Source organism: Pseudophryne corroboree, chromosome 9 (genome assembly GCF_028390025.1).
Source record: "Pseudophryne corroboree isolate aPseCor3 chromosome 9, aPseCor3.hap2, whole genome shotgun sequence".
NCBI lineage: Eukaryota > Metazoa > Chordata > Amphibia > Anura > Myobatrachidae > Pseudophryne > Pseudophryne corroboree.
Genome location: NC_086452.1, coordinates 440274289 through 440293893, shown reverse-complemented (window position 1 = coordinate 440293893; position 19605 = coordinate 440274289). Strand labels below are relative to the sequence as shown.

At 49.3% G+C, this 19605-nt stretch overlaps 1 protein-coding gene across 4 annotated transcripts in view; it reads right to left on the bottom strand.

Annotated features, from left to right (window-relative positions):
- The window catches only part of LOC134958467 (laminin subunit beta-2-like), a 203161-nt gene that overhangs the window by 31265 nt on the left and 152291 nt on the right, over window positions 1–19605 (bottom strand). For all 4 annotated transcript variants that reach the window (XM_063941099.1, XM_063941100.1, XM_063941101.1 and 1 more), the window contains 5 exons: window positions 16082–16306; window positions 15705–15922; window positions 14547–14643; window positions 12144–12516; window positions 995–1179 (listed from right to left, as the gene is read on the bottom strand). In XM_063941099.1, the coding sequence (XP_063797169.1) occupies window positions 995–1179; window positions 12144–12516; window positions 14547–14643; window positions 15705–15922; window positions 16082–16306 (1098 nt within the window). The remainder of the gene's footprint in view (window positions 1–994; window positions 1180–12143; window positions 12517–14546; window positions 14644–15704; window positions 15923–16081; window positions 16307–19605) is intronic.

Here is a 19605-nt window from a genome sequence, read left to right as displayed (position 1 = left end):
CTGTCTACCTTTTCCATGTTGACCTTTTGACCCCGTTGATTTAATGCATGTCGACCATATGGGGTTGCCTACTGACTGACTGACTCACTTCTATCCCACATCCCCATATAATAACTGGAGGGGTTATATAACCACTCCCAAACCCTGCACCCGTACCATTTATTACATGGTTACTTTCAGCTTGGGTTAGATGATACCAATGCAGGTTTTCTAATTCTTCCTCTACCTTACCCCAGGTCAGAACGTTATGGCAGAATGAGTTTGAAATATGTTTCGCAATAGGTATGTACAAATTGTCTTACCCCCCTCTCCTTTCTTCTTTTATACTCCCCTGAGTTGTTCCTTGTTGCCCCTCTAAGGGGGAGATGTTTCAAGCCTTCCACCGAGTGGAGCAGCTGATCAGAGGAGAAGTTGACTTCTACCTAGAACTTTATAGAATGTACTGAGTAAATGCTAGCTAGCAGCTGATTGGTTGGTAGGTTCTGGCAACTTCTCAGCTCTTTAGAAGGCTTGATACGTTATGTATGCTTGTATTAAAACGTTAAAATAAATAAATGCTATCTGAAAATGTTATTTGACGTGTGATAATGAGGGTATATTTTGCGTATTAAATGTTACTCAAGGACACGGTGTGTGTCTCTCCGCATTGGCTGATAACAAAGGACAATGGAGTGAACAGCCGATATATCGCCAGTGGGTCGGCGGGTGTGAACCTCTGATACGTCTGTGAACGACGTCGTTCCCAGACACATCACGTCGACTGTGCACCAGCACAGCCAACGGCCTATAGACTTGCTGCAGGGGTCGACGTCACAGCTGGGCAGGCAGATTCAAATGCCCACTCAACTGGATGACAGGGACAATCGGTAAGTGCGTATAGTTACCTGTATCGGCCGCTCTGTCAGTGCAGTGGCGGGTCTGCCGACCTGCTGCTTCGATGTGTACCCAGCCTTAGACTAGCTGTGTTTGGTCGGGGTGCTCAACCAAGTCTTACCTAAAAAGTTGGAGTTCTTGAGTACGTCCAGCTGATGAGCCCGCTCACTGGCCGTCATGTTTAAGCTGCGAGCATCTCTCTCCAGCTCGGCGAGGTCGTGATTAGCGTCAAAGTTTTCATCTTGGACATTGGTCAGTTCTCCCTCCAGCTGCGTCAAAGTCTCAGTTGACTCACTAATTTTATTCCTGATTGAAGAGAAGTATTTGTAATCATCATCAGTATTAATTAAACCATTCTAGAAACAGCCATTATGTTTATATAGTTGCTGTAATATCCCTTTAATCAGTGGTGCAAGTAGAAATATTTACTTAGTGGTACCGAGTGTCGAAAAATGGGCATGGTCATGTGTTGTGTGGGGGCGTGGACACAGGCTGCTAGTGGGAGTGGGAGTAATGCCTCCAGTGTAATAACAATATATAGTAATGCCTCCATTATAACAGGAAAATACAGCCACTGTCGCACTCCCAGTAACCCTGACAAAGTGGGAGGAGCCGTCATGCTGCCAAGCACCATGGTCTTGTTGCTTTGTGGTACATTATAATCAGTAGCGGCTCTTGCCACGGGCAAGCAGGCTTTTTGCCCAGGGCGCCGCTATCCTGAGGGCACCGCCGCTGCCATGGCAAGAACCGCTACTAATCCACCCTCCCTCCCCGCACTCCAGCTGCAGTGAGCGCCGTGTGTGCCCGCTGCAGCCGGTGTCGCTGACTGACGCTAGAGGTCAAAACTGACCCCTAGTGTCAGTGCGGCGCTGCTATGGGAGAGACGTCATGACGTCTCTCCCATAGAGAGGAGCCAGTGCCCGGAGACAGCAGCAGCAGCGGTCCGGAAGCAGGAGCGGGGCTGGTAAGTATTGTCTTTTATAGGGTTTCAAAACTGCGTTACTATAGGGGGCACAGCTACTGGGGGCAGATATACAGGGGGCACTGCTACAGGGGGAACAGCTACTGGGGGCAAATCAACTGGGGGCACAGCTACAAGGGGCACTGCTACAGGGGGCACAGCTACAAGGGGCACAGCTACAGGGAAAACAACTACAAGAGGGCACAAGTACAGGGGGCCCTGCTACAGGGGAAACAGCTACTGGGGGCAAATTAACTGGGGGGCACAAGTACAGGGGGATAACTGTGGGCACGCCCCTTCCCTATGAAGAAGCCACACTCCTTCCCCATGAAGAAGCCACGCCCATGTTTGGGATGGGCGCCCTCGGCGTGCACCAGCTGTAATTAACCCGGGGGGGGGGGGGGGGTAGTAAGGGCGCCACAGGAAACTTTCGCCCCTGGGCGCCACAAGGTCTAGAACCGGCCCTGAATATAATTGTGGTAATGGCAAAGTGTGTGGCAGGTGGTACTGTGTACCCGCTGCCAAATTCTTAAGCGTACTCCGTACTCGCATACTTGCACTGCTGCCTTTAATCGGGGACACATGAATTTCACAGGTTCTGTGACTGATTACAACAAAGTGACATGCAGACTTAAAGTGAACCAGCCACAGAACCTGTGTAATTCATACTGTATGTGTCCTGATTAAAGGGATATTATAGCAACCCTATGAGAACAGATCTAGAAGACTATACTACAATAGCTTCTACAGTTAGAGACAGCATTTAAAGGCCAAACCATAAGCTTTACCTCAAGCTGCAAAATGATCTGTAGTCATAACTGTGAACGTAGTATGGATGCACCAGTTTGATTGTAGCCTCACATCCATACACTGGGGGTTATTCAGATGTGGAGGCAAATCAAAAGGCAAGCAACTGGGCAAACCAGAGGCGGAACTACCGCCAGTGCAACCAGTGCGTTGCACTGGGGCCCGCCTCTGTCCAGGGGCCCAAAGCATGTAATGAGTCAAACTGACTCATTACATGCCGCTGTGTGCTGCGGGCAACCACTGCCCGGAGCACACAGCCGCCCACAGGATACAGGAGTCGGAGAGGAGCGCAGCGGTCACGGGGGTAAGGAGAAGGAGGGAGGTGGAGGAGGGAGCCGCAGCAGCGCTTTGTTACTGGTTGAGGCGCTGCTGCTGCTGTCCCTCTGCTTCACTATAGGCTGTCTTCCGAGAACAGCCTATAGTGAAGCAGAGGGGCAGCAGCAGCAGCGCCTCAACCAATAACACAGCGCTGCTGCGGCTCCCTCCTCCTCCTTCTCTCCTGCCCAGGAATCGTGATCAGAAGCTGCATCGAGGAGCCTGAGCCAGCGGAGAGGGTAAGTATACTTCTTTCTTTCTTTCTTTCTTTCTTTCTTTCTTTCTTTCTTTCTTTCTTTCTGTCTTTCTTTCTGTCTTTCTGTGTGCAAAAAGGGGGACTGCCTGCCGCAATGTGTAAAAAGGAGGAATCTGTCTGCCGCAATGTGTAAAAAGGAGGAATCTGCCTGCCGCAATGTTTAAAAATGGGGAATCTGCCTGCCGCAATGTGTAAAAAGGGGGAATCTTTGCCGCAGTTTGTAAAAAAGGGGAATCTGCCTGACGTAATGTGTAAAAAGGGGGAATCTGTCTGCCGTGATGTGTAAAAAGGGGACGCTGTCTGCCGTTATGTGTAAAAAGTGTACGATGTCTGCCGCTATGTGTAACAAGGGCATGCTGTCTGCCGTGATGTGTAAAAAGGGGGATGCTGTCTGCCGTGATGTGTAAAAAGGGGACGCTGTCTGCCGTTATGTGTAAAAAGTGTACGCTGTCTGCCGCTATGTGTAACAAGGGCACGCTGTCTGCCGTTATGTGTAAAAAGGGGGATGCTGTCTGCCGTTATGTGTAAAAAGGGGGATGCTGTCTGCAGTTATGTGTAAAAAGGGGATGCTGTCTGCAGTTATGTGTAAAAAGGGGATGCTGTCTGCCGTTATGTGTAAAAAGGGGGACGCTGTCTGCCGTAATGTGTAAAATAAGAATTTACTCACCGGTAATTCTATTTCTCGTAGTCCGTAGTGGATGCTGGGAACTCCGTAAGGACCATGGGGAATAGCGGGCTCCGAAGGAGGCTGGGCACTCTAGAAAGATCTTAGACTACCTGGTGTGCACTGGCTCCTCCCACTATGACCCTCCTCCAAGCCTCAGTTAGGTACTGTGCCCGGACGAGCGTACACAATAAGGAAGGATTTTGAATCCCGGGTAAGACTCATACCAGCCACACCAATCACACCGTACAACTCGTGATATGAAACACAGTTAACAGTATGAAACAATAGAGCCTCTCAACAGATGGCTCAACAATAACCCGATTTAGTTAACAATAACTACGTACAAGTATTGCAGATAAACCGCACTTGGGATGGGCGCCCAGCATCCACTACGGACTACGAGAAATAGAATTACCGGTGAGTAAATTCTTATTTTCTCTAACGTCCTAGTGGATGCTGGGAACTCCGTAAGGACCATGGGGATTATACCAAAGCTCCCAAACGGGCGGGAGAGTGCGGATGACTCTGCAGCACCGAATGAGAGAACTCCAGGTCCTCCTCAGCCAGGGTATCAAATTTGTAGAATTTTGCAAACGTGTTTGCCCCTGACCAAGTAGCTGCTCGGCAAAGTTGTAAAGCCGAGACCCCTCGGGCAGCCGCCCAAGATGAGCCCACCTTCCTTGTGGAATGGGCATTGACAGATTTTGGCTGTGGCAGGCCTGCCACAGTATGTGCAAGCTGAATTGTACTACAAATCCAACGAGCAATAGTCTGCTTAGAAGCAGGAGCACCCAGCTTGTTGGGTGCATACAGGATAAACAGCGAGTCAGATTTTCTGACTCCAGCCGTCCTGGAAACATATATTTTCAGGGCCCTGACAACGTCTAGCAACTTGGAGTCCTCCAAATCCTTAGTAGCCGCAGGCACCACAATAGGCTGGTTCAGGTGAAACGCTGACACCACCTTAGGGAGAAACTGGGGACGAGTCCTCAATTCTGCCCTATCCATATGGAAAATCAGATAAGGGCTTTTACATGATAAAGCCGCCAACTCTGACACTCGCCTGGCTGAAGCCAAGGCCAATAACATGACCACTTTCCACGTGAGATATTTCAGATCCACGGTTTTTAGTGGCTCAAACCAATGTGATTTTAAGAAACTCAACATCACGTTGAGATCCCAAGGTGCCACAGGAGGCACAAATGGGGGCTGAATATGCAGCACTCCTTTCACAAATGTCTGAACTTCAGGTACTGAAGCTAGTTCTTTTTGAAAGAAAATCGACAGAGCCGAGATCTGTACCTTAATGGAGCCCAGTTTTAGGCCCATATTCACTCCTGCTTGCAGGAAATGCAGAAATCGACCTAGTTGAAATTCCTCTGTTGGGGCCTTTTTGGCCTCGCACCATGCAACATATTTCGGCCATATGCGGTGATAATGCTTTGCCGTAACATCTTTCCTGGCTTTAATAAGCGTAGGAATGACTTCCTCCGGAATGCCCTTTTCCTTCAGGATCCGGCGTTCAACCGCCATGCCGTCAAACGCAGCCGCGGTAAGTCTTGGAACAGACAGGGGCCCTGCTGCAGCAGGTCCTGTCTGAGCGGCAGAGACCACGGGTCCTCTGAGATCATCTCTTGAAGTTCCGGGTACCACGCTCTTCTCGGCCAATCCGGAACCACGAGAATTGTGTTTACTCCTCGCTTTCTTATTATTCTCAATACCTTTGGTATGAGAGGTAGAGGAGGGAACACATAAACTGACCGGTACACCCACGGTGTCACTAGAGCGTCCACAGCTATCGCCTGAGGGTCTCTTGACCTGGCGCAATACTTCTCTAGTTTTTTGTTTAGGCGGGACGCCATCATGTCCACCTGTGGACGACCCCATTGATTTACAATCATTTGGAAGACTTCTGGATGAAGTCCCCACTCTCCCGGGTGGAGGTCGTGCCTGCTGAGAAAGTCTGCTTCCCAGTTGTCCACTCCCGGGATGAACACTGCTGACAGTGCTAGTACATGATTCTCCGCCCATCGGAGAATTTTTGTGGCTTCTGCCATCGCCGTCCTGCTTCTTGTGCCGCCCTGTCGATTCACATGGGCGACTGCCGTGATGTTGTCTGACTGGATCAGCACCGGCTGGTGTAGGAGCAGGGATTTTGCTTGACTTAGGGCATTGTAAATGGCCCTTAGTTCCAGAATATTTATGTGAAGGGCAGTCTCCTGACTTGACCATAGTCCTTGGAAATTTCTTCCCTTTGTGACTGCCCCCCAGCCTCGTAGGCTGGCATCCGTGGTCACCAGGACCCAGTCCTGTATGCCGAATCTGCGGCCCTCCAGAAGATGAGCACTGTGCAGCCACCACAGAAGAGACACCCTGGTTCGTGGAGACAGGGTTATTAAACGATGCATCTGAAGATGCGATCCGGACCACTTGTCCAACAGGTCCCACTGAAAAATCCTGGCATGGAACCTGCCAAATGGAATTTCTTCGTAAGAAGCTACCATCTTTCCCAGGACCCGCGTGCAGTGATGCACCGATACCTGTTTTGGTTTTAGGAGGTCTCTGACTAGAGAAGACAACTCCCTGGCTTTCTCCTCCGGGAGAAACACTTTTTTCTGGGCTGTGTCCAGAATCATTCCCAGGAACATTAGACGTGTCGTGGGGACCAGCTGTGACTTTGGGATATTCAGAATCCAGCCGTGCTGGCTCAGCACTTCCTGAGATAGTGCTACTCCCACTAACAACTGTTCCTTGGATCGTGCCTTTATTAGGAGATCGTCCAAGTACGGGATAATTAAAACTCCCTTTTTTCGAAGGAGTATCATCATTTCCGCCATAACCTTGGTAAATACCCTCGGTGCCGTGGAGAGTCCAAACGGCAGCGTCTGGAATTGGTAATGGCAGTCCTGTACCACAAATCTGAGGTACTCCTGGTGAGACTTGTAAATGGGGACATGCAGGTAAGCATCCTTGATGTCCAGGGATACCATGTAATCCCCCTCGTCCAGGCTTGCAATAACCGCCCTGAGCGATTCCATCTTGAACTTGAATTTTTTTATGTATGTGTTCAAGGATTTCAAATTTAAAATGGGTCTCACCGAACCGTCCGGTTTCGGCACCACAAATAGTGTGGAATAGTAACCCCGGCCTTGTTGAAGTAGGGGTACCTTGATTATCACCTGCTGGGAATACAGCTTGTGAATCGCTGCTAGCACCGCCTCCCTGTCTGAGGGAGCAATCGGCAAGGCGGATTTTAGGAAACGGCGGGGTGGAGTCGCCTCGAATTCCAGCCTGTATCCCTGAGATACTATTTGAAGGATCCAGGGATCCACCTGTGAGCGGGCCCACTGATCGCTGAAATTCCTGAGGCGGGCCCCCACCGTACCTTGCTCCGCCTGTGAAGCCCCACCGTCATGCAGCGGACTTGGAAGAGGAAGCGGGGGAGGACTTTTGTTCCTGGGAACCTGCTGTTTGCTGCAGCCTTTTTCCCCTGCCTCTGCCTCTTTGACAGAAAAGACCCTCCTTTTCCCCGCTTGTTTTTCTGGGACCGAAAGGACTGAACCTGATAAAATGGCGCCTTCTTAGGCTGTGAGGGGACATGGGGTAAAAATGCTGACTTCCCAGACGTTGCTGTGGAAACTAGGTCGGAGAGACCATCCCCAAATAATTCCTCCCCCTTATAAGGCACTTTTTGGAATCTGCATCTCCAGTCCACTGGCGAGTCCATAAGCATCTCCTAGCAGAGATAGATAATGCACTTATTTTAGATGCCAGCCGGCAGATTTCCCTCTGTGCATCTCTCATGTATAAGACTGAGTCTTTTATATGGTCAATTGTTAGCAGGATCGTGTCTCTGTCTAACGTGTCAATATTTTCTGACAGTTTATCTGACCACGCAGCGGCAGCACTGCACATCCATGCTGACGCAATAGCTGGTCTGAGTATAATGCCTGAGTGTGTATATACAGACTTCAGGATCGCCTCCTGCTTTCTATCAGCAGGTTCCTTAAGGGCGGCCGTATCCTGGGACGGTAGTGCCACCTTTTTAGACAAACGTGTGAGCGCTTTATCCACCCTCGGGGGTGTTTCCCAACGTAACCTATCCTCTGGCGGGAAAGGGAACGCCATTAGTAGCTTCTAAGGAATTACCAATTTCTTATCAGGGGAAGCCCACGCTTCTTCACACACTTCATTTAATTCATCTGACGGGGGAAAAACTACAGGTAGTTTTTTCTCCCCAAACATAATACCCTTTTTTGTGGTACCTGGATGTAAATCAGAAATATTTAACACCTCTTTCATTGCCTCAATCATGCAGTGAATGGCCTTAACGGGCATTAAATTTGACTCATCGTCGTCGACACTGGTGTCAGTATCCGTGTCGACATCTACTTGTGCCACCTGAGATAACGGGCGTTTCAGAGCCCCTGATGACTTTTGAGACACCTGGACAGGCACGAGCTGAAGACTCGGCTGTCCCACAGTCGGCATGTCGTCAAATTTTTTATGTAAGGAGTCTATACGTGCACTCATTTCCTGCCATAATACCATCCACTCAGGTGTCTGACCCCCAGGGGGTGACATCCCTGCTTAAGGCATCTGCTCCCCCTCCACATCATTATCCTCCTCAAACATGTCGACACAGCCGTACCGACACACTCCACACACACAGGGAATGCTCAAATAGAGGACAGGACCCACAAAAGCCCTTTGGGGGGACAGAGTAAGAGTATGCCAGCACACACCAGAGCGCTATATATATACAGGGACTAACTGAGTTATGTCCCTAATAGCTGCTTTTTATATAATATACTGTATACAGTGCCAATTTTAATGCCCCCCCTCTCTTTTCCCTCTTACTGTACTGTAGAATTGCAGGGAAGAGCCAGGGAGCTTCCTTCCAGCCGAGCTGTGAGGGAAAAATGGCGCCAGTGTGCTGAGGAGATAGGCTCCGCCCCTTTTTCGCGGCCTATTCTCCCGCTTTTTATGGGATTCTGGCAGGGGTATTTACCTCATATATAGCCCCAGGGGCTATATATTGAGGTATTTTAGCCAGCCAAGGTGTTTTTATTGCTGCCTCAGGGCGCCCCCCCCCAGCGCCCTGCACCCTCAGTGACCGGAGTGTGACGTGTGTATGAGGAGCAATGGCGCACAGCTGCAGTGCTGTGCGCTACCTTGGTGAAGACAGGATGTCTTCATGCCGCCGATTTTCCGGACCATCTTCTTGCTTCTGGCTCTGTAAGGGGGACGGCGGCGCGGCTCCGGGACCGAACATCAAGGCTGGGCCTGCGGTCGATCCCTCTGGAGCTAATGGTGTCCAGTAGCCTAAGAAGCCCAATCCGGCTGCAAGCAGGCGAGTTCGCTTCTTCTCCCCTTAGTCCCTCGCTGCAGTGAGCCTGTTGCCAGCAGGTCTCACTGAAAAGAACAAATTCTAAGACTATAACTTTCTAAGAGCTCAGGAGAGCCCCTAGTGTGCATCCAACCTCGGCCGGGCACGAAATCTAACTGAGGCTTGGAGGAGAGTCATAGTGGGAGGAGCCAGTGCACACCAGGTAGTCTAAGATCTTTCTAGAGTGCCCAGCCTCCTTCGGAGCCCGCTATTCTCCATGGTCCTTACGGAGTTCCCAGCATCCACTAGGACGTTAGAGAAAAAGGGGACGCTGTCTGCTGTAATGTGTAAAAAGAGTAACCTGTCCGCCGTAAGGTGTAAAAGGGTCTCTACCTGGTGTAGTGGTGCTACTGTGCGGCGTCATTTGAACAATGGAGGCTACTGTGCACCGTTTTATGAATTGGTATTATTTTGTGGCCACATCCCTTCCCCACGAAGCCATCCATTTCTCTGGCCCTGAGCAGGTCCCCCTCACAAGGGGTATGGCCCGGAGGAGCGGTCGTGGGTGCGCAGTTGTGATCTTCATGCCCCCAGACTGATACGCTCTTTCTTCTCGCAGTTCCCCGATAAACCCGGTGGTAGGGGTTCTTTGACCCCTCGTCAGAGGGGGGGTACTGTTAGGGTCTCCTGCCCTGTGCTGCCACGTCGTCATGGCAACCGGGAGACAAGTGCTAGTGGAGTAACCTGAGCGCAGCTGATACTCCGGTTCGGGTCTTTTGCTGTGCAGTGGTTATAGGCTCTGTGCACGGCAGGGGATCCGGTGCTGGTTTTTGTGCTCACAGTCTGTGAGGTCTGAGTGGGGCGTGGACAGCACCTGCTTTATAAGGCCTCTTTTCAGGGTAAGCAGATGCTGCTGAATCTCTGTTGGTTAGTCAGTTCATGAAAGTTAGCCAGTACTGTGTAGCTTTGTATTTGTTTGTTGCTTACTGCAAATAGGCCTGGGGATTTGGTATTACACTCTGCCAATCCAGACCTAGCAGTAAGACTGGAGTCAGTCGTTTAGCTTGCTGGGGTTCTGTTATTACTCTGTGAACTTAGCAAGTTTGCGGCTGTATTCTAACACTTGCCTGTCTAATCCTGTCTCACTGTGCTAGGTGTCAGGGGTCAGTTTAGTGGCAGTAAGCTTAAACCTGTGCACTGCAAGTGAGAATCAGGATTGTGGAGGCTCTCCTTGTGTCTATCATTCCATCTCTGACCAAGGAGTTTACTGCCACACCCGTTGGTAACCCTTTAGGGTTTTGCTGTTGCCCTTAGCAACAGCATTTCGGGTTCTCTACGTATTAAAACACAACATCTTGCTTTTTACATCTGAGCAGTTCTAATACAAGGGAGATACCCAGTTCCTTAGCCTCTGGGCTTCTCTGTTCACTGTGTGTGTATTTTGTTACCCTATCACCTTCTGTGTACGTTATGTCATATTCCCCAGTTTGTCTGTGAGTCCATTTGTTGTGCATAACAGATCCGCAGATGTAACACGTGCAGAGAGTTAGATTTGGGTTGGCTGTGTCCAAACTGAAATCTAAATTGCACAAATAAAACTGCATTTGTGGGCTACATGCAGAAGCAGCCGGTATTTACCCTGTACAGAAACAATATAAATGTATTTCTTCCCCTTGCATTGCAACATGGTTTGTTCCAGATACAAAGTTACACGCTTTTTCTGCCTTGCTTCCAAAACTAAATCAGGCCCACTGTGCTGTTGTTAATGTTTAAGAGATGTGATTGGCTGCATGTTGGCTCCTCCCACTGTACAATTACCTGCATATAGACACACAGGAAATGGCTGACCTGTATTATAAGATTCTGATTGGCTATTGGTTGTTCTAGCCTTCATTAAAAGTTTGTATGCGTTTTAGCTGATTTCGGACGCAAAGTGGCTATGTTTGCATGTTGCCGCCGAAGCCAGATTTATTACTGTATGCTAATGCAGGTTTCAGTAGGGCCAATGTGTGGATACATGTGTCTTCAAGCAGGAATCCACTGCACCCACTGTTTTTCAGTCCGCAGCCATATGCTGGGTGCAATAAATAGAGCCTTCTGAAACTGCCTTCCCTGCTCCGTACATAGGGGGTCAATCCGAGTTGTTCGCTCGCTAGCAGTTTTTAGCAGCCGTGCAAACGCTAAGCGCCTCCCACTGGGAGTGTATTATAGCTTAGCAGAAGTGCGAACAAAAGGATCGCAGAGCGGCTACAAAATTATTTTGTGCAGTTTCAGAGTAGCTTCAGACCTACTCCTAGCTTGCGATCACTTCAGACTGTTCAGTTCCTGTTTTGACGTCACATACACGCCCTGCGTTCGCCCAGCCACGCCTGTGTTTTTCCTGGCACGCCTGCGTTTTTTCGAACACTCCCTGAAAACGGTCAGTTGACACCCAGAAACGCCCTCTTCATGTCAATCACTCTGCGGCCAGCAGTGCGACTGAAAAGCTTCGCTAGACCTTGTGTGAAACTACATCGTTCGTTGTAATAGTACGACGCGCGTGCGCATTACGCCGCATACGCATGAGCAGAAGTGCCGATTTTTGCCTGATCGCTGCGCAGCGAACGAAAGCAGCTAGCGATCAACTCGGAATGAGGGCCATAGCACGGAACTCAAAGTCAGATCTGATCGACTCAAAAATGCATAAATTCTCTTCTGCACGTGTGCTATATGGACAGTATGGAGGTTGTTCGTTAACCATTTTTTGTGGCACGTGTTCTGGATGAGCCATGTCAACACAAACACTGGGAAATAGTAATAGATGGGGAAGATTATGCCAAGTATGGGACCATAACAGTAATGAGACAATATAAAGATAGAATAATGGGAAGGAAAAGGTTTTAAAAACATAATTTCACAAAAATAATCTTTTCCTTTCATATATTTATATACAGACCGTAGGTGGTCCATGATCTTCATCAGGTTGGTCACCGACTCCACAGTTGCATTGCGGGCGTTAACAATCCTCCGTGCTTTGGCAAGCTTATCTTTGATCCCTTGAAAGTTCTTCCTGTAGGTCCCAGCCACCCCCGACAAATGGATATCCTTCCCCCGGCGCACCAAGTCTCGCGTGCGAGCCGCCAGGTCCTGCACAATACGATCCCAGTCCCCGAAGCACTCGTGACAGGGCTGGCAGTCAGGGAACTGTCCGGAGAACCCACGGGCACACTGATCGCAGCGGACTCCGGATACTCCTTGGCGACAGGTGCAGTGGCCGGTGGCTCGGTTACACTGCGGAGACTGAATGCCTCGTCCGTCACAGTCGCAAACTGTCAGCCAATAAACAGAAAGTGAATATGTTGAACCTTTAACTAAGGGGCAGATGTATCAAGCCTTGGAGAGAGATATAGTAGAGAAGTTGATAATACCAACGAATAAGCTTCTAACTCATTTTACAGGCTGTGCTAGATACATACTGAAGCTGGTTGCTATGAGCACTTCTCCACTTTATCTCTCTCCAAGATTTGATAAATCTCCTCCTAAGGATGAGTGTTTGGTTTATGTGAGCTGGGAGAACTCTGTTACCCGGCCTGATTCAGCTTATACAGCGATGCGCTTGCATGATTAAGGTAGCCCCCTGCTCATGCAGCTTAGCTGTGTAGGCAGTCGGAGGGCCGCCATCTTTTGAATCGTAGCGGCTGCTTGTGACGTCATGCAGCCGCCGCGGCCCGCCCCAGCAACGGTCCAGACACGCCTGCATTGTCCAACCACGCCCTTTAAATGGAGCATCGATGCCCCGTTCCCGCCCCCTCCAGGTCTTAGAATGTGATTTAAGCAATTTAAGGCACTGCACATGCGGGCACCGGCTTACTAAATTAGGCCCAGAATCCATTTTAAAAATTGGTGCTGGGTGTTGCCTGTGCTCCGCTCCCCAAAAGCTGTATCATGTCAATCATAGGCCCTCATTCCAAGTTGATCGCTCGCTAGCTACTTTTAGCAGCCGTGCATACGCAAAGTCGCCGCCCACGGAGGAGTGTATTTTCGCTTTGCAAGAGTTTGAACGCATGTGCAGCCGAGCGGTACAAAAACATTTTGTGCAGAACAAGACCAGCCCTTACTCTGTGCGACGATTGCTGCGACGAAGGTCCCGGAATTGATGTCAGACACCCGCCCTGCAAACATCTGGACACACCTGCGTTTTTCCAAACACACCCAGAAAATGGTGATTTGACACCCATAAATGCCCTCTTCCTGTCAATCGCGATCGGCTGTGCAAATGGAATCGTCGCTAGAAGCAGTGCAAAACAACGAAGCTCCTTGTACCCGTACGCCGCGCATGCGCATTGCGGCACATACGCATGCGTAGTTTTGCCATTTTTTAAATGAACGCTACGCAGCGAACAACGGCAGCTAGCGATCAACTCGGAATGAGGGCCATACTGCGGCTGACTTTTTTTTTTTTTTTTAAACAATGTTAAAAATACTCTGTTGTTAAATGATCAAATATATAAATATGTATGATGAAATTAATATCGAGTAACATGAATTGTTTGGTAAATTTACCCCTAGTAGTGTAAAAATAGTAACAGAAAACATTGCATATGAGTAAAAGCGTCTGTTGCTAGGTGACACAGCATTCATACTGACTAAAGTGAAACTACGCCTCTGGCTGTTTTGGGAAGCTGGAATATTGGGGCTCATTCAGATTTGATCGCTGCTGTGCGTTTTCGCACAGCGGGCGATCAGATCCAAACTGCGCATGCGTCTGAGCCGCAATGTGCGCGCGCGTCGGACGGCTACAAAGGGCATCGGCGGTCAGCGACGGGATGGTGCGAAGGATCCGTTTGCACGGGCAAACGCAAGGTGATTGACAGGAAGAGGCTGTTTGTGGGTAGCAACTGACCGTTTCCTGGGAGTGTCCGGAAAAACGCAGACGGGCTCAAGTGTTTTCAGGGACGAACGCACACTTGCACAGTGAAAAAACACTCCCCCTGTAGGTGGCGACAATCTGATCGCAGGACAGCAAAAAAACGCAGCCCAGTGATCAGATCTGAATGACCCCCGTAGGTAATTCCTCAGCTCTTGTGAAACTACAAGTCCCAGCATGCCTATCTGACCTTTGTTACTATAAGCATGGTAGAACTTGCAGTTTTCTAACAGCACTAGGGCCGCAGCCTGCCTATCTCTGCTGCAGATGGTTTACAATTTATGACTGTGTTATTGTATGTAATTCCTCACAATATTTAAAAAAAATAGTTTCATATCTTTTCTCTGTGAATTAAAGCAAATTGCAGGTTTGCTGGATATGAGAATACAGCCATGTGTGTATACAGGTGAGGCGTCTGATGATGGTAGGTACCTCTGCATTGCACGGTAGGGTTCCCCCAGTAATTCTCCTGGCACTCGGTACACATGGATCCACCAAATCCCGGTCTACACTGACACTTCCCGGTAAACTGAGGAAGAAAAGACAACAAGGTTCAGCGAAAAAGGCATCAGTTTGTCTGTTGACTTATCACTCTCATCACTCTCATCACTCTTATCACTCTCATCACTCTCATCACTCTTTCCATGAAATGGGCGCTTCTGGGCAGCAACTGGGTGAATACCATGCAATCATATCTGTTGACCCCTCATGCAAGAGTGTGATGGGCATGTAGGCCGACTGATCCATCGGGCGAGGGTGTCATGGGCATGTAGGCCAACTGATCCATCACGTGGGAGTGTCATGGGCATGTAAACCGACTGAACCATCGTGTGGGCGTCTCATGGGCATGTAGGCCGACTGATCTGTCATGCAAGAGTATCAAGGGCATGTAGGCCGACTGATCCTTTGCACGGGGGTATTATGAGTATTTAGGCTGACTGATCCATCGGGCTGGGGTGTCATGGGCATGTAGGTCGACTGATCCATTATGTTGGAGTGTCATGGATATGTAGGCCGACTGATTCATTGCGTGGGGGTGTCATGGGCATGTAGGCCGACTGATCCATCATGCGGGTGTGTCATGGGCATGTAGGCTGACTGATCCGTTGGGTGGGAGTATCATGGACATGTAGGTTAACTAATCCATCGTGTGAGAGTGTCATGGGCATGTAGGCCGACTGATCCATCGTGCGGGGGTGTCATGGGCATGTAGGCCGACTAGTCCATCGCGTTGGAGTGTCATGGGCATGTAGGCCGACTGATCCGTCGCACGGAGGTGTCATGGGCATGTAGGCCGACTAGTCCATCGCGTTGGAGTGTCATGGGCATGTAGGCCGACTGATCCAATAGAAAAGTGGCCGCCTATACATGTGACTCTGAGGCTGCCCCTGTATGTGTATATTACCTGACTGTATGGAAAAAAAATTCTTGTTGTCACACACTATATGCATCATCCCAACGTACATGGTGGTACTGGTATTGGCAGTCTGCTTTAGGCTATAGTACGCTCAGTAATTGGCGGAATTGCAGCATATATGAGAACCTTACGATACACACTTATTCATGGCTTAGTATTTTTGTTGCACTCACCTCATTACAACTTAAGCTGAAAGAGTGATGGGGGTCACAGTTGCAGGGAACACACCCCTTCCCACTGGCTAGGTTCCAGAAATTGGGAGCGCAGCGGTCGCAGCTCTGACCCTTGACATTGGGCAGGCACTGGCACTGCCCGTTGCTCCTGTTGCACACACACTCCTCCCTGGAGGTGCACTGGCTGCGATCCGTGCCCAGGAAGTTACAGACACACTCTGTAAAGGATGGAGACAGAGCTCACGGTCACTCATAAGCCGTCACATTCAGGCAGAGTTCCAGATTCAGGCAGAGTTCCAGGTTAGGCCTCAGATCTGGTGTTGATAACAATCGTGTCCCCGATCCCTACAGACAAACCATCACATCCGGTCACTTACTTCTACAGTTGCGCCTGGAGGCCTCGCCGTAATATCCAAGCAAGCAGTTCTCACAAAACCTCCCTTCCGTGTGGTACTTGCACTTCAGACACTGTCCGGTCTTGCGGTCGCAGGACCCGATGTCTGTCATATCGATGTTGTTGTTACACTGGCAGGGAAGGCAGCGTCCCCCAGCCTGAAATGGATTTCCATAGAAGCCGGGCGAACACTCGTCACAGCGAGAACCTGGAGAACAGAACGTCCAGTTACTGCAAATTCCACGACAAGTGATTTGTGCCCGACGATGGGACACTCCACCAATGCGTGTGCTCTCTTACACATATACTGTGCTTACTATACATACATTAACCCTGATTACTCACTATGTGTTACTATGGGCCTAATCAGACCTGATCGCCTACTCTTACAGTGCGAAACAAACAGATTGATCGGGGCCAAAGCTGACGTCACACACCCTCCCTGAAAATGCGTGGGAACGTTTTTCTTGACTCTCCCAGAAAACGGGCAGTAACCACCCACCAAATGTCCGCTTCCTGTCATTCAACTTGCGTACACCTAGCGATCAAAAAAGATGCTGAATTATTTCGCAGTTTAGCCTTGCACGTGCACACTACAATCCGTACGCATGCGCTGTCAATCGATAATCGCCCACCTTAGGAATTTGCGATCAGGTCTGAATTGGGCCCTGCAGTATGTTCCTGTTCAATATTTGCCTATATACACCTCATATTGGTTCCCTATAAAAAATAGATGTTCCAGACAACCCAGACCACTGGCTGACAAATACAACCAACGCAATTTTATTGGTTGGTTGGGCCATGAGGTACAGTGAGGGTCTCGTCTCAGATGGACAGATACCAAGGACAGCAGAACCAAGGCTCTCACCTTCCAGCAACGCTACGGGGTCCATTCAATTAGGAGCAAGTTGGGTCCTACAAGTCTTTTTTAACATGAAATTTGCACCGTGATTTCAATTCCAAATTCACATTGTGCTTTCACCTTAAATTTGTGGGGGGATTTTGTGCGCAAGCCCTGGAACATCCCCCTCCCCAAGCAGATGAAAAAGTAGGGGAAATTTTTATTGTAAGGTAAAAATATAGAGACAATGGGGGTCATTCCGAGTTGTTCGCTCGCAAGCTGCTTTTAGCAGCTTTGCACACGCTAAGCCGCCGCCTACTGGGAGTGAATCTTAGCTTATCAAAATTGCGAACGAAAGATTAGCAAAATAGCGAATAGACACTTCTTAGCAGTTTCTGAGTAGCTCCACACTTACTCGGCATCTGCGATCAGTTCAGTGCTTGTCGTTCCTGGTTTGACGTCACAAACACACCCAGCATTCGCCCAGACACTCCTCCGTTTCTCCAGCCACTCCCGCGTTTTTCCCAGAAACGGTAGCGTTTTTTCGCACACACCCATAAAACGGCCTGTTTCCGCCCAGAAACACCCACTTCCTGTCAATCACATTACGATCACCAGAACAAAGAAAAAACCTTGTAATGCCGTGAGTAAAATACCTAACTGCATAGCAAATTTACTTGGCGCAGTCGCACTGTGGGCATTGCGCATGCGCATTAGCGACTAATCGCTCCGTTGCGAGAAAAAAATACAGAGCGAACAACTCGGAATGACCCCCAATGGGCCTAATTCAGAGATGTTTGCGGATCTGCGTATGTGCAGATAAGGTCCTGCGGCATCGTACAACGTGCCCCCTTGGGGACGGGCATGGACAGTGTTTCAGAAATGATGTGGGACAGGTGTTCTATGGATGGGGACGGGAGATAAATTTTCCAACATTTTAAAAACTTGTATCAAAACCAATGAAAAATCACATGAACACGATTTTAATGTACCACAAAATACCGTCCACACTAATTTACGGAAAAACACCTGCTGGCTGTCATTATTCCGCCATTACTTAAGAAATGTAAAAGTCAACCATTTGACACCTTTTAAGAATCCCCAATACATTGCCTATAGCCAGGGGCGTAGCCAGAACTTTGTGGGCCCCATAGCAACATTTTGCAGGGGCCCCTATCCCTGTGCTTCTAGAGAGACACTTCTCTGCAGCAGTTGTTAATTATATGCCCTATAATAGTGCCCTAGTTCATTTTCTGACCCATAGTAGAGCCTTATTTAATGTTATGCCCCATTGTAGTGCCCTAGTTTATTTTATGAATCGTAGTAGTGCTTAAGTTCACCCTATGTCACATTTCAGAGCTGCCAGTACACATTATGCCGCACAGTACCCCCAATTCACATTATGATATATAGTGCTCCCCGTTCATATTGTGCCTCATTACACTGCCCCGGTACATATTATAAAACATTATAATGCCCTCCAGTTCATTTTATACCACACCACAATGAGCAGGTACAAGGGCATACCTAGATATATTGCAGGCCCCAAGGAAAAAGTTTGAAAGGACCCCTACGTACCACCCAACGGTGAAAAATGCATATAACACATGTAACTGTAACAGGGAAGGTGGGCCCCTCTCAGCTCTGGGCCCCATAGCAGCTGCACTCCCTGCACCTATGGTAGCTACACCCTGTATATAACACATGTAACTGTGACAGGGAAGGTGGCTCCTCTCAGCTCTGGGCCCCATAGCAGCTGCACTCCCTGCACCTGTGGTAGCTACACCCTGTATATAACACAAGTAACTGTGACAGGGAAGGTGGCCCATCTCAGCTCTGGGTTCCATAGCAGCCGCACTTACTGCACCTATGGTAGCTACACCCTGTATATAACACATGTAACTGTGACAGGGAAGGTGGCTCCTCTCAGTTCTGGGCACCGTAGCAGCTGCACTCCCTGCACTTCTGGTAGCTACACCCTTGTATATAACACATGTAACTGTGACAGGGAAGGTGGCCCCTCTCAGCTCTGGGCCCCATAGCAGCTGCACTCCTTGCACCTATGGTAGCTACGCCCTGTAAATAACACATGTAACTGTGACAGGGAAGGTGGCCCCTCTCAGCTCTGGGCCCCATAGCAGCTGCACTCCCTGCATCTATGGTAGCTACACCCTGTATATAACACATATAACTGTGACAGGGAAGGTGGCTCCTCAGCTCTGGGCCCCATAGCAGCTGTACTGCCTGCACCTATGGTAGCTACGCCCCTGTATATAACACATGTAACTGTGACAGGGAAGGTGGCCCCTCTCAGCTCTGGTCCCCATAGCAGCTGCACCTATGGTAGCTACGCCCTTGCCTATAGCCACTCACTGCCTTCCCTTTGGTCCTGCTGTCTCAGTGACACATTTTGCGGTTTCAGGAGGATTTCCCCACTTTTTCATGCGCTTCTGCCAGGCCGCTTTTTGGAGAACGCGCATCATTGCTGCAATGCCAGTGAATCCCCATTTCTATTTGCATCTCACAAGCTGCCATCTAATTGAACTGACCCCAATAACTGCGGGTGACAGACACATATCACCAAGTAGGAACAAGAGACGATTAGCTCTGGTGTAAAAGTAGTTCAGTTGCGTTGTCCTCAGGGTTGCTGCAACTGTAGGAAGAAA